Below are 14172 nucleotides of genomic sequence, written 5' to 3'. Positions count from 1 at the left end.
TAAATTCAAAATGCATGCATGTATCCACAATCAAAGAGATAAATTTGTCAAATATTTGTAGATAAAATGATGAGATATTCTTTAATTGGAGGCTTTTTTTTTTTTTTTTTTTTACCCGAAAATGCGAAAAGTTACACTAGGCGTACCATGTATGACATGTGATCTGAGGCATCGAGGATTTGAACCTATGACCTCACGATTATGAGTCCAATCCCTAAACCATCAGACCATCCCTTATGGGACAAATGGAGGCAAAATTTCATAAGAGTGCATGTTGTGTAAGTGTGTGTGGATAATAAATAAATAAATAAATTGATAAATTCATTTATATACAACATTAAAATTATTTCAATATGGGCCCATAATGTATTCCCCACCACCTTTACTAGATTAAACAAATATTAAATACAAAGGGTGCCTTTGCAAATACTTTTCTTTTTTTTTTTCTAAATAAAAACAAATATTTATTTATCTATTTATTTTTGGTTATATACATTATTTTTTAGTATATATATACATATTGAAAAGTATGTCATCATATATATCAATAGTACTTCATCTATCCGTTATGACATATATCAATAGTACTTCATCTCTCCATTTTGAAAGGTGTATTTTGGACTTTTGTATTAAATTAAAAAATAATATTATCTTTGTTTCACTTAATTTGTCTTTTTTTTTGGAAATATAATTATACATTTCAATCATATTTTAAAATTCATAATTTATAATTTATTTTTTATTTTAAGTAAACTATTTAATCATCTTAATTTTAATCTATAATTATTATTAAATTATAATTATTTTTACTATTATACTTCTTAATTACTTACTAATTATCCAATACCTAAAACACTGTGTCTAAGCAAAAGTGAACAATTTAAGTGGGACGGAGGGAATAGTATTTTTATTGGTTAGTGGAATTATGTAAGAAATTTTAACATTTTGGCCTTTGACTTTTTATATAAAATAATTGTATGTGTTGTGAATTTATTTCCAAATTTATTGGATTTATCAAAATTCTCAACATGTGTAATAATATGTTCGTAATTTAAATAAAAATTAAGAATATTTTGTTATTAATGTATTATTATTTTTACTTTAAAAAAATATACTTTTGAATTAAGCAGACAAAAATAATAAAAAATATATATATTTAAATTAAAATGGAATGAGTATGATTTTATTAAAACAAAGCCACTATTTGTTGTGTAATCAGTAAATCCAATTGACAACAAGTGGACAATTTGGCCATTTGGGATTATAAATATCCAAGTTCTATATGATTTATTATTAATGTAGGTTTTCAACTTATCTCAATATTATTTATTAATATGATTTAATATTAAATTAATTAATTTTTAATAAAATTATTATATTAAAAATCTTTTTTTATATATAAAATATCAGATTTATAATGTATTTATATTATGTTCAATATCTATTTTTTATTTAGCATTTTATTATTTTTTAAAAAAAAATTTAAAATATCTTCGAGATATTTAACCATAATCCTATTTATTTTTGGAACTCTCTCTAAAAAAATTAAAATTTTGGCATTGAAGTTGATGACAGGAAATCATCTCCATCTCTTAAATATAGGTAATTATATGACTTAGTGATGTTTCTTGGATAGATATAAATTAATGTAATTTGTTTGAAATTTTAGAAATAAAATAAAATAATAATATATATATATATATATATATTGAGAAAGGTCAAGAAGTGCCCCCACCTTATCTCAATATTGCCTGTTCTTGTCTGCTTCATCACATCCAAACAATATATGAAAACCAATCATTATCCAGTTTTATGTTTTTCTTAAGACATCTGCATGGATAAGTAACTTTAATTTTCTCAAATAATAATAATAATAATAATAATATATGGACCATTGCTTGTAAGAAATTTGTTCTCAGGATGGGCCCGGCCCATTATTGCAGTTGACAGAAATAATGGGTTTTAGGCCCATCCTAGATTCATGACATCATATATACAAACACTTATAAGCTTTGTTTACATATTTTCTGAAAATTTTTACATTATAGAAATTTATATTTAAAAAAAAAAAAGAGCACATCATTTTTTTTTTATTTTATAAATATTATATCAAACATTCTATTTTATTTTTATTTTTTATTTTAGAATTTTTAAAAAATTTATCTCTACCTAGCCTCAAAATTTTATAAATTAAAATTTCAATTCTTATTTCGTCCGACAAATTTAATTTTCACTATTTTGGTTAATAACATATTATTGATTTTGACAAAATTAAATTTTAAACTACTTTTTCACTTGCATCACTTTTTAATAAAATTTTAAAATTTTCCTGTCAAATTCAAAGGGACTACTTCTACTCATGAATGAATGAAGTTTTTTTTAAGAACTAAAAAATTATCAATTAAAATGAAGCCTAGGTAATAGAGTTTGAACATTGAATCCATCTAACAACTAAATTAATTCAGACTAGACTATTACAACTTACAAGTTGGTCTACGCTGAATCTGTCATCACCCCACCCCCACCCCACCCCACCCCACCAAGAATTAAACTCAAAAATCATAACTGCGTTTCCCATAGATAATCAGATCGAACTTATCTGTAAGCCCCCTCCCAAAATGGAAGAACAAGAAATCGGCAAGGAGATGATTACCGGCGCCAGCGCCGGCGGATATGATTACGGCGACGACGTCGTTTTGGATGAGGAGGTTGTAAGGATTTTAACAGAAGCCCAGAATAGTAATAAAGAAAGGGTTATTGAAAGAATTGACCTTTCTGGGCGCCGCCTGAAATTTCTGCCTGAGGCTTTGGGCAAGATTCAGGGTTTGATCTTTCTTAATCTCTCCAAAAATCACCTCCAGGTCAGAAGTCTTGGTTACCATTTTCAAGAGGATCGATCGAAGGATTAATTTTTATTGATCCATTATATTTCTTAATTATTTTTTTTTGTTACAGGTCTTACCAGACTCGATTTCAGGACTGCGTAAGTTGGAGGAACTCGACGTCTCGTCCAACCTTCTAGAAGGTTTGCCGGACTCCATCGGTTTGCTCGTTAATCTCAAAGTCCTCAACGTCTCTGGTAATAAACTTCAGAAACTCCCCGAAAGCATCGCCGGTTGCAGGTAAGCACAAACTAATACTACTACTACTACTAATAATAATCCATCCGTCCCCGTCCTCGTCTCGGTGCAAAGTTGTCGTTTACTTTTGCACATAGGTTTTTGAATATAGTATTATAATGGCTTGCAGTGAAAAATATGAAAATACTCATATTAGAATTGTGTGATATAAAATTTAAAATTATTTTATTTATATATTTTAAATTAATATTTTATTTATTTATAAATTATAATTTTATATGTATATATAATATTTATAATAAATATATTATTTAAGCGAACATTCGTAAATGTTCGCGAACAAAACTCGGGCTCGTTCGTTAACCAAACGAGCTTGTTTATGTTGTTCGGCTCGGCTCGTTAACGTTCGCGAACGAGCTTTAACCGAGCCGAATCGAGTCGAACAGAGCCGAGTACTTCACGAACGGCTCGATTCGTTTAACAGCTCTAGTTATGCGATAGTAGATAGTATTATTAGAGACAACACATTATATATATATTAATATAATACAAATACGTCATATGAACTAACATCATATAATATAGTCTCGTATAACACACAACCGTTTTAGCACATGACAGACTTTTATACAACACACATATAATTACGAATAAAAAATACATATTTTTATTACCCACAATATATGATGTGTGTAATAAGAATATGTCATATATGAGTGCTAATTTGAAGAATTCTAACATGAATATGTGTTGTTTGTATATATTATAGGTGGTGATTTTGAAAAGCAACACCGTGTTAAATTTTCTAAATCAACACCCATAATATATACAAACATGATATGTTTTTATTACACACATCACCATAATTATTCTCACGCTGTATAGACTGATTCTCGTAACGTTAGTTAACATATTTTAAGCAAAATAGTATAAAACTCACTCGTAAATTATAAAAATTACACAAAAAAACTCATCGTTAAAAAATTACGTCAAACCCTTTATAGCTTAAAAAAATATATGTATTTAACCTCTTCCATCGTTAGTTAACAGTGATTTCATATCATAGAAATTTTGAACTACCTTCGCAATTATGGTACGTCTAGAACAATCACTGTGCTGAGTTACGAAATCATAAAACAGGTCGTTGATTGAGCTCGACGCGAGCTTTAACAACTTGATGTTTCTACCAACAAACATCGGCTACGGATTGACAAACCTTCAAAAGCTTTCTATATACCTCAACAAAATAAGAGCGCTCCCGAATTCAATCTGCGAAATGAAATCCCTCGAGTACCTCAACGCCCATTTCAATGCGATCCACGCGCTCCCGTCCGCAATCGGGAGATTAACAAATCTCCAAGTCTTGAACGTAAGCCGGAACTTCAGCGACTTAACGGAATTGCCCGAATCGATCAGCGACCTGACCAATCTCCAAGAACTCGACATCAGCAACAACCAAATTCGAGCTCTTCCGGACACATTTTATCGGCTTCAGAATCTGCGCAAGCTCGACTGTCATCAGAACCCACTTGTGGTTCCTCCGATCGAAATAGCGGTCGGCGGGGTCGAAGATGTTCGAGAATACATGGTGAAGATAAGGATGAGTTCATTACAAGATGAACAGAGGATGCAGCAGCAGCGACAACGATTGATCGAGGAGAACGAAAATGGGGGGTGGGCGACGTGGGGGGCCTCGTTGCTGCAAAATGTTTATTCCGGCGTTTCGCAGACAGTTTCCGGGTATTTTGGATCGAATTCGCCGAAAGATCCGTTCTTGGATCAGCAGCTGTAACTGGTAATGAAGAAGTCGATGTAATAAGCTATTTGGGTTGAAGAAAGCTCTGTATTCTACACAAAATATCGCATGAAAATACAATAATATGTATCTAAACAATGTAAAGAAATCTTTTGCATCATAGTATGGAAAGTGTAAGCATTTTGTAGGATGAAGGATTAGTTGCAATTGCCCAAATCCAATTTTAGAAATGATTGATTCCGCCAATTTGGAAGAATTGCATTTCTTGGAGCTATATATTAATAACAAAAAAAAGAAAAAAAACAATTTTTATTTTTTATTTTTTATTTTTTTTAATATGTGAAATGTTTATTTTTCCATTTTAGTTGTACATGACAAAGTATTTATTTATTTAATAACTGCATTATTTATTTAATATTATACATATATTTTTAATTTACAATATATTATACAAACCTCGTTATTTTTTATATCGTAGAATAGTAATAACTTTAGTTTAATATTTTTATTTTTATTTCTACTATAATTAAATATATTATTAATATTTTTAAAATTGTGTGAAAAAAAAAAAAAGGATAAATACCAAAGGAAGAAAGTATTAAATATTGTTTGATTCTTCTCGATTAGCACACAGACGATAAATCATACTTTACACAGAAGAAAGCATGAACATACTTTATTATTAAATTATATATTGAATTCAATTATAATATATATTAGGGTGTTTGTTTGGGGAGTTGGATTTTAAGTTGAGATTTGAACATTAAAAATTTTGAATTTGAATAGTTGTATGATGTGATATAAATAGGTATTGATTTGATGTTTTGAATATAAAATTGATTTTTAATATAATATAAAAATGAAAAATAGGTGTTTGATTTGATATTTTTGGGGGAAAAAATCGGATGAATAGTGAAAATCTAATCCAATCCCTCAAACAAACACATATATATAGATTATTGTTATACTCACAATGTCTCATTGAAAAAGATTATTATTTTTTATTTTTGTTTGTTTTAAAATAAAGTTAGATTTTCTTAATTTAATAATTGTATTATCTACCTAACATAATAAATATCATTATAACTTATACTATATTACACAAATGTCATTACTTTTATATTACACAATACTAATAAGGATATTTTTCTTTTTTTTCACTATAATTATTATAATACTAATATTAAAAACTCTACGTACAAAAAGTAAACGGCAATCTTGCACCGGGACGGAGGTAGTATATTATTTATATTTTGTAGTTATATTAGTATTAATATATATAGTATTTTCTATTTATATTTCATGTCTTTACGTGTCAAATAAGTAGTAATGATTAAATTTATTCACAACTGTCCACGGCGTGCTTGATTGGAACTTAATTAGATAGATTTAAAATTCAAAAGTTTGTTGATATTTTAATACCAAACTTGTCTTTTATTGATTATCAATTTCTTCGAAAAAAAATTCCTCCCATGTAGTAGAATAGAATGGTAGCTTTTGGACTAAAACAAGAAGACTCGCCGGTAAGCATCTAAATATATAAATATAGATAGATACAAACAGATAGATATCTATATGTATATTTGGTATAAAGTCTGTCCAAACAGGTCCCATGTCGTTCCCATCCCATGTTCTTACAAAATTCCTCAATTCAATAAATTATATTATCCTCAATCCATCATTCTGTCTACATTAATTTCTGCAAATCGATCTCAATTTATGGATAACAAACCATTTGTTCTGGCTAACGGCACTCTTCTTTCGATCCACGACGACAAGTTCATCCTCCCGGCGGCGGAGCGGCCGGCGGCGTCCAAGTCAATCCCGATTCCGGTCATCGACTTGGACGAGAAACAAGCATCTTTGATCGGGAAAATCCGCGACGCCTGCGAAGGCCACGGCGTGTTCCATATCATCAACCATGGCGTGCCGAAGGAATTGTGCCGGAAAATGATCGGAGCCGTTCACGACTTCTTTAGACTCCCCGCCGAAGAAAGATCGCATCTTTTCACCGACGACAAAACCAAGCCTCTACGGGTCTCGAATTTTTACCTCAACGGCGATGATGATAAATTCACCATGTGGAGCGAGGTTTTAGCGCACCCTTGGCATCCATCGGACGACTTTTCTCATCTTTTGCCGCGAAATCCTCCACATTATCGGTTAGATATATATATTATTACATGTATTTGTGCAATAGCAAAGGATCGGCCGGCTGCAGATTCTGTGCTGATCCAACCAAATCAGCCGACCAAATCAGCATGATACTGATTTGGCCGGATCAATAGAGGGGATAGAGATGACTTAGTATATATTTATATATTTTTTAACATATACGGTATTATAAAATAGGACATGCTAAATTATAATATATATATATTGATATATGTATAAATATATATTAATCACTCATATACTATATGTTGATTCGGTGAAATCATTACCATATCGACTTTACTAGATCAATTGTTGACCTTTGGTCCACTCACCCCCACCCCAATAGGGTATATACATATATTTTTTTATATATATATCATGAGTGTGGGAACTCATATTATAAATGGAGGGCTACTCCACTTAACATTAATTGATTTTAAATTGAAATTTGAAATTCCTTTTTAACAGAATCCTAACGGTTTTGTAATATAATTTTGATTCGAGATGTTAAACCAATTGATTTAGAGAATTGGCGGGCGAGTACGCCAAGGAAGTCGGTTGGCTCGTCACGCGGCTATTACGGTTGATATCGCAAGCATTGGGGCTAAAGAAAGATTACTTGCAAGAACGGCTCGGGGATAAGCCGAGGCTAGTGGCGCATGCCAATTACTACCCACCGTGTCCGCGGCCCGAGCTCACTTTAGGATCACTTTCTCACACGGACGTCATCGCAATCACTGTTCTCTTGCAATCCGAGGATGTCTCCGCCTTACAAGTGATGCAAGACGGGCAATGGGTGCCGGTGGATCCTCTTCCTGGCGCCCTTCTTGTCAACATCGGCGATCAAATCGAGGTAGGAAAAAAAATTCATCATTCTGACTCTGAATTTTTATTTTTAAAAAAAAAATTTAAGACAATAAGTTGAAGAGATAACTTTTTTTATACGTATTTAGGTTATGAGCAATGGAAAGTACAAGAGTGTGCACCATAGGGTAGTGACAAACAAGGACTTGGACCGAGCTTCGATTGCCATGTTCTATGGACCAAATATGGACTCGATGATCGGTCCGATTGACGAGTTGCTCGACGAAGAACATCCTCCGATTTATAGGACCTATTGTTTTCGAGAATTCATGGAAGAATTTCTAAGGCAGGAGAGCACAGTGTGGAGGGTGAAGGAGGCTTTCCGGTTGAACCATTAACGACTTCCATGTAGTCTCGATCGAACAACCTACGATTATACAAGAGCATGTATAATAGCGACAAGATTTATTATCATTCGATTCCATCGAATTGACTATGCATCCATAAAAATAATATTACATCAAATAATTTATTTATTTTTCTTTTTTTTTTTACATGGATCAGTGGTTGATCTGGTCAAATCACCATTATACTGATCTAACCCTTAGACTATAGAGTAACCAGCGTATATTTATACATATTTCAAACATATAATATATGTCTATTATAAATATATTGAGACATGTATAAATATATATTAGTTATCCATATAATATATGTTGATCTAATCAAATTAGTACTATGCTATGTTGACTTGGCCCGATCAGCACAAAATATGCAGCTTTTTTTATTATTATTTAAAATGTTATGTAAAAAAACAAACTTATTCTATTGTTTAAAACCTGAAGCGGGTAAATTTTCTTAAGGGTAACAATACCCTTTCGGGTGAAACTACGTGGGGCTAGGAGGATCAACTCACCAAAACCCTTAAAATATATGTATTTTTTAATGTAAAAAAATAATAAAATTATGTATTTTATAGTAATTTGTCCCTTATAATTATTTATTTTGTAATGTAAAAAATTATAAAATTTTTATATGTTTGTTGATTTATACTTTTAGTTTTTAAATTTTATTTTTTATAGTAAAAAAATATTGAATTTTATATAATTTTATTAAATTTTTTTCTAAAATATTTAATTTTTTTAATTTTTTGCCAGATTGTACTATGAATAAAAATAAATAAATAAATAAAAACATCGATAAAAAAATTGATTTTGCCCTTCCGGCCCTTTCGATCTGTGGGAATGAACCAAACAGTTGGGCTTTATGGGCCGTGATTTTAAGCACAGTCTATTTATAAAACCCATAGCTTTTCATAATTCTAATAAATCTGATAATAATGATGGGCCGAGGCCCATCAGAATGCTCTTTTCATTAAAGTAAATACATATAAATTGTAATTTACATTTTGGGGGAATAATATAATTCTGAGAATTTTATTTTACGATAGTAAATAAACGCAAAAACATATCTTGAAGATTAATGTGATTACTTTTATTATTGTACTCTTTCTTTTCTATAACAAAGTATTTATTTTTTCATTTTAGTCGATCTCATAACACAATATTTATTTCTTTTTTTTTAAAAGTAATTGTACTATCTATCTAACATTGCAAATACTCTTTCAATTTATAATATATTACACAAATGTCATTACCTTTATATCACACCGTACTAATAAGGTTATTTTAGTCATTTCCATTTTATTTATAGTACATCCAAATATTTTTAAAACTACATGCAAAAAGCAATTAAATACATAGTCATGAGACGGATGGAATATTATTAATTTAAATTTTTTTGGATGTGGTCCTTGTGTGATGAATGTTATTTGTGTATTTATTTAAACAGCAAATGGACGAAATGTGGAGAATAGGGCAAAATATATAGGATCAGATAGGATTATGATTAGGTCTATGAATTATGTGTAATAAAGGCCAGACATATCACGCACGCTTGCCTGACTTCTATGTACCAATTTAATGCGCACACTTCCAAATATTAATTTCCAATATTATTACAACAATACAAATCAATCTGTCTATTGCAAGGGTTGATCATTCGGATTTTCGGTTCGAATTTTGTCAAATTCGAATCGATTCGAAAATTTGAAATTTTTGAAAAAACTAATTCGACTTGAATCGAAATAATCGAAATCCGAAATCCAAAAATCCGTAATCCGAACAAAAAAATTCGAACCAAACCGAAATATTCGAAATTTTAAATATTTTTTTTTATTTTTAAATTTCTTTTATATTTTATTATTATTTTATAATATTAAATATATATTATATAAAAATTAAATATATTAAAATATAATTAATAAATTTGAGTTTTTTATATTAAAATATAATATTTTCTAATAAAATATTAAATATATATAATTTAAAAAATATATTAAAATGTTATTGTTACGCACAAATAATAATAATAATAATAATAATAATAATAATAATAATAATAATAAGGTATCCAGAGTCAGTCGGTGGGTTCTCAGTCGGTTGGTTCTCAATCAGATAAGCAAGTCAGATGGTCCGCGGTCGGGCAAGCAGGTCGGATTATCCGCAGTCGGATAAATGGGTCGGTTGATACAAAGGTTGGCTGCTATGGGGGTCGGTCGAAAAAGGAAGTCGGGCGAAGAAAGGTCTGTTGATAGGTCAGACGATTGAAGAGACCAAATAGTGGTCGTTTGATGGGGCGACCAGTGAGTCTTTTGATCTGGCGACCAATTATGTATCTAGATTGGTCGGTTGGTCGGTCGTTGGGTTATGCGGTTGGCGAGGCGGTTAAAGACATGTGTCAATGAAAGAGGCAGTTCTGAGTTCTGTAACTGGTGGGAACGGTTGGTGAAACAGTGCGACGGTTCTGAACGTTTTCTTCAAAGAATATTTACGGATTTGGATCATCATTTGGCAAGGCATCTTCAATCAACTTCAACAAAGCAAAGTCAGATTTGGGGATCACCACTTTAAATTTCAGTCTTTTATTTTCCAGTTTATTTTCTGTACCATACAGTGTTTAGAGATTCCTAATCTCAGGCACTAATTAATCAAGTTTAAGGATATTTTCTATATCTTTGAATTTTACTTTATTTTTGTTGAAAAATTACATCAACAAATTGGCGACCACAGTGGGAGAAAATTGCTGATCCATATGGCAAATTTTCAATTCCACAGTACAGTCGTTGGCTTTATCACGGCAGAAGAAGCTTCCCAACTACGGGCCGAATTGACAGCAGGTTTTACAGCAGGTTTTCGGCAAATGTACGACCAGCAGATAGCAAATCTGCAGGCAATACATGACGCAATGCAAAACTTGATGGAGCAATCAAAATTCATGTTGAATTCGGTTCCTGCACCGCCAGAAATGTCATGCCCCCAAACGGACAACGCCATTCCTGAGCATATACCCAGTCAGACAGACTGGAGACAGGACCAAACAGGAGGACAGGCCCGACCAGGGACGACCGAATGGACGGAGACAGGTCGGCAGGATCACGACGCCTGGACGGACCATGGTCGGGAAGACCACACCGACTGGACGGACCATGGTCGGGAGGACCACACCGAATGGACGGACCGTAGTCGGGACAACCACACCGACTGGATGGACAAAGGTCGGGAGGACCACGCCGACTGGACGAATACAGATCGGGAAGACCACGTCGACTGGACGGACAAAAATCGGGAGGACTATGTAACCTGGACGGATACAGGTCAGGAGGACCCCGCCGAATGGACGGATACAGGTCAGGAGGACCCCGCCGAATGGACGGACACGGGTCAGGTCGCCGACCATAACTTTTCAGGCGAGCAAAAGAATGACAGAACAACAGTGGCCGAAAGGAGGAATAAGTCGGACGGGAGTCTGAATACAATGGTAGTGCAAGATCGACCAACGTCCAGGCCAGCACCAGTCCGCGATAAATGGAGGTCGGGTCCAACGTAGCCTCAAAGGATGGAGGTCGGATCTGAGGCTGACGTAGCCTCGGATGCTAACCTACTAACTCCTAAAACATCATAAGAAATGATGCTTAGGAGTCTTGAGGAGGAGGCATGTTGTTACGCACAAATAATAATAATAATAATAATAATAATAATAATAATAATAATAATAATAATAATAATAATAATAATAAGGTATCCAGAGTCAGTCGGTGGGTTCTCAGTCGGTTGGTTCTCAATCAGATAAGCAAGTCAGATGGTCCGCGGTCGGGCAAGCAGGTCGGATTATCCGCAGTCGGATAAATGGGTCGGTTGATACAAAGGTTGGCTGCTATGGGGGTCGGTCGAAAAAGGAAGTCGGGCGAAGAAAGGTCTGTTGATAGGTCAGACGATTGAAGAGACCAAATAGTGGTCGTTTGATGGGGCGACCAGTGAGTCTTTTGATCTGGCGACCAATTATGTATCTAGATTGGTCGGTTGGTCGGTCGTTGGGTTATGCGGTTGGCGAGGCGGTTAAAGACATGTGTCAATGAAAGAGGCAGTTCTGAGTTCTGTAACTGGTGGGAACGGTTGGTGAAACAGTGCGACGGTTCTGAACGTTTTCTTCAAAGAATATTTAAGGATTTGGATCATCATTTGGCAAGGCATCTTCAATCAACTTCAACAAAGCAAAGTCAGATTTGGGGATCACCACTTTAAATTTCAGTCTTTTATTTTCCAGTTTATTTTCTGTACCATACAGTGTTTAGAGATTCCTAATCTCAGGCACTAATTAAGTTTAAGGATATTTTCTATATCTTTGAATTTTACTTTATTTTTGTTGAAAAATTACATCAACAGTTATATTTCGGATTGGTTCGGATTTAAAATATACCGATCCGATCCGATCTGAAATTCCGAAATTTGTTAAAAATTCAATCCGATCTGAAATTCCGAAATTTGTTAAAAATTCAATCCGATCCAATCCGAAAATCCGAAAAATCCGAACCAAATTTTAAATTTCGGTTTGGTTCAGATTGGATTTTTGGATTTCGGATATTTTGTTCACCCCTAGTTTATTTGAGATATACTCTCTTTGTCTCAAAATTATAATTTGGATTGTATTTGGCACGAGATTTAAGATATATTTATCTTATATTGGTAATATATAAAAAATACGGATAAAAAACTTTTTTGCCATTGTGAGTGTATTAAGGTAGTGTTGATTGTGTAATAATAATAAAAAAAAGTAAGAATAGTTTTATAGTTATATGATTATTTATGAAAATAAGACTATTGTTTTGAAATGAATAAAAATGGTAAATAAGACTATTATATTCGAATGAAAAGAGTATATTTTTTAAAAATAAAAAATAATAATAATTAGATATAATTTTTTTATTCCATCATCGAAAATGATGAGCATTTTGTTAAGCATAAATTTCAATAAAAATATGTAATAATGATTATTTTTTTATAATAAAAAAATTTAACTAATACTCCTTTTGTCCAAAAAATAATAATAAATTATATTCGTATAAGTTGGATACATGTTTTGATGAATATAAATATTATATTGGTTAATTGTGATATAAAATAAAAATATTTTGAAAAGTATATAGGTGAATTATTGAGATAAAAAAAAAATGGATAAATTGAGTTTTGTAAATATTGATGTCATATACGTAAATAAATATAATATTTAATAGTATAAATTAAAAAAAGGTGTAAAAGTTATTTATTATATGTAAAAATTATATATGTTTTTTTGAATAGAAAAAAAAGAAAAACACTCAAATTTGTTCCATTGTGTTTGTCTGGGTTTGGATTATTAGTTGGGATTTGAATAATAAAAAATTTGAATTTGAATAGTTTTATGATGTGATATAAATAGGTGTTGATGTGATATTATGAATGTAAAATTTATTTTTAATATAATATAAAAAAAAAATAGGTGTTTGATTTGATATTTTTTGGAAGAAAAAATGAGATGAATAGTGAATTGAAAATCCAATCTCCCAAACAAACACACCCTAATTAGTATAATTTTTTACTAAAAATTTAAAAATATTTTATAATTGCAATTCAAACAATGAATTGTAAATTTGGGTGACAAAATATATTACTCAATATGCCATTCAAATTTATATTTATCTTTTTCGATAGTTATGAAAGATTTTTTTTTTTTAATACTAAAAGAATACCAACTTTTAATATTTTTCATTTGTTATAATATATATTTCATTGTTCTAATTCAAATTCACATTTTTATTATTTTATATGTCTCATTTCTTAATATTTTTTTCCTAAGTATTTAAAAAACAATAATCATATACTAATATTAATATATTTTTAATTTTATAAATTACAAATATATCATTACATATACACTTACTCTATACATAAAGTCAAATAACATAGATATGAAAATCTCTTACACACTTTCACT

At 31.4% G+C, this 14172-nt stretch overlaps 2 protein-coding genes across 2 annotated transcripts; both read left to right on the top strand.

Moving 5' to 3' along the window:
• Positions 1-2502: 2502 nt before the first annotated feature.
• On the top strand, positions 2503-5026 carry LOC127245657 (plant intracellular Ras-group-related LRR protein 3). Its single transcript, XM_051266659.1, has 3 exons — positions 2503-2861; positions 2956-3122; positions 4221-5026. Exons 1-3 carry the CDS (start codon positions 2619-2621, stop codon positions 4870-4872), a joined length of 1062 nt encoding a protein of 353 aa, XP_051122616.1. The 5' UTR covers positions 2503-2618; the 3' UTR covers positions 4873-5026.
• Positions 5027-6415: 1389 nt separating this feature from the next.
• Positions 6416-8339, top strand: LOC127245634 (flavanone 3-dioxygenase 2-like). Its single transcript, XM_051266630.1, has 3 exons — positions 6416-6998; positions 7519-7846; positions 7947-8339. The coding sequence occupies exons 1-3, from the start codon at positions 6556-6558 to the stop codon at positions 8193-8195; spliced, it is 1020 nt and encodes a 339-aa protein (XP_051122587.1). The 5' UTR covers positions 6416-6555; the 3' UTR covers positions 8196-8339.
• Positions 8340-14172: the final 5833 nt, after the last annotated feature.

This window comes from Andrographis paniculata, unplaced genomic scaffold (assembly GCF_009805555.1).
Source record: "Andrographis paniculata isolate CXL003 unplaced genomic scaffold, ASM980555v1 Contig22END, whole genome shotgun sequence".
NCBI lineage: Eukaryota > Viridiplantae > Streptophyta > Magnoliopsida > Lamiales > Acanthaceae > Andrographis > Andrographis paniculata.
This window is presented reverse-complemented; position numbering and strand designations above follow the sequence as displayed.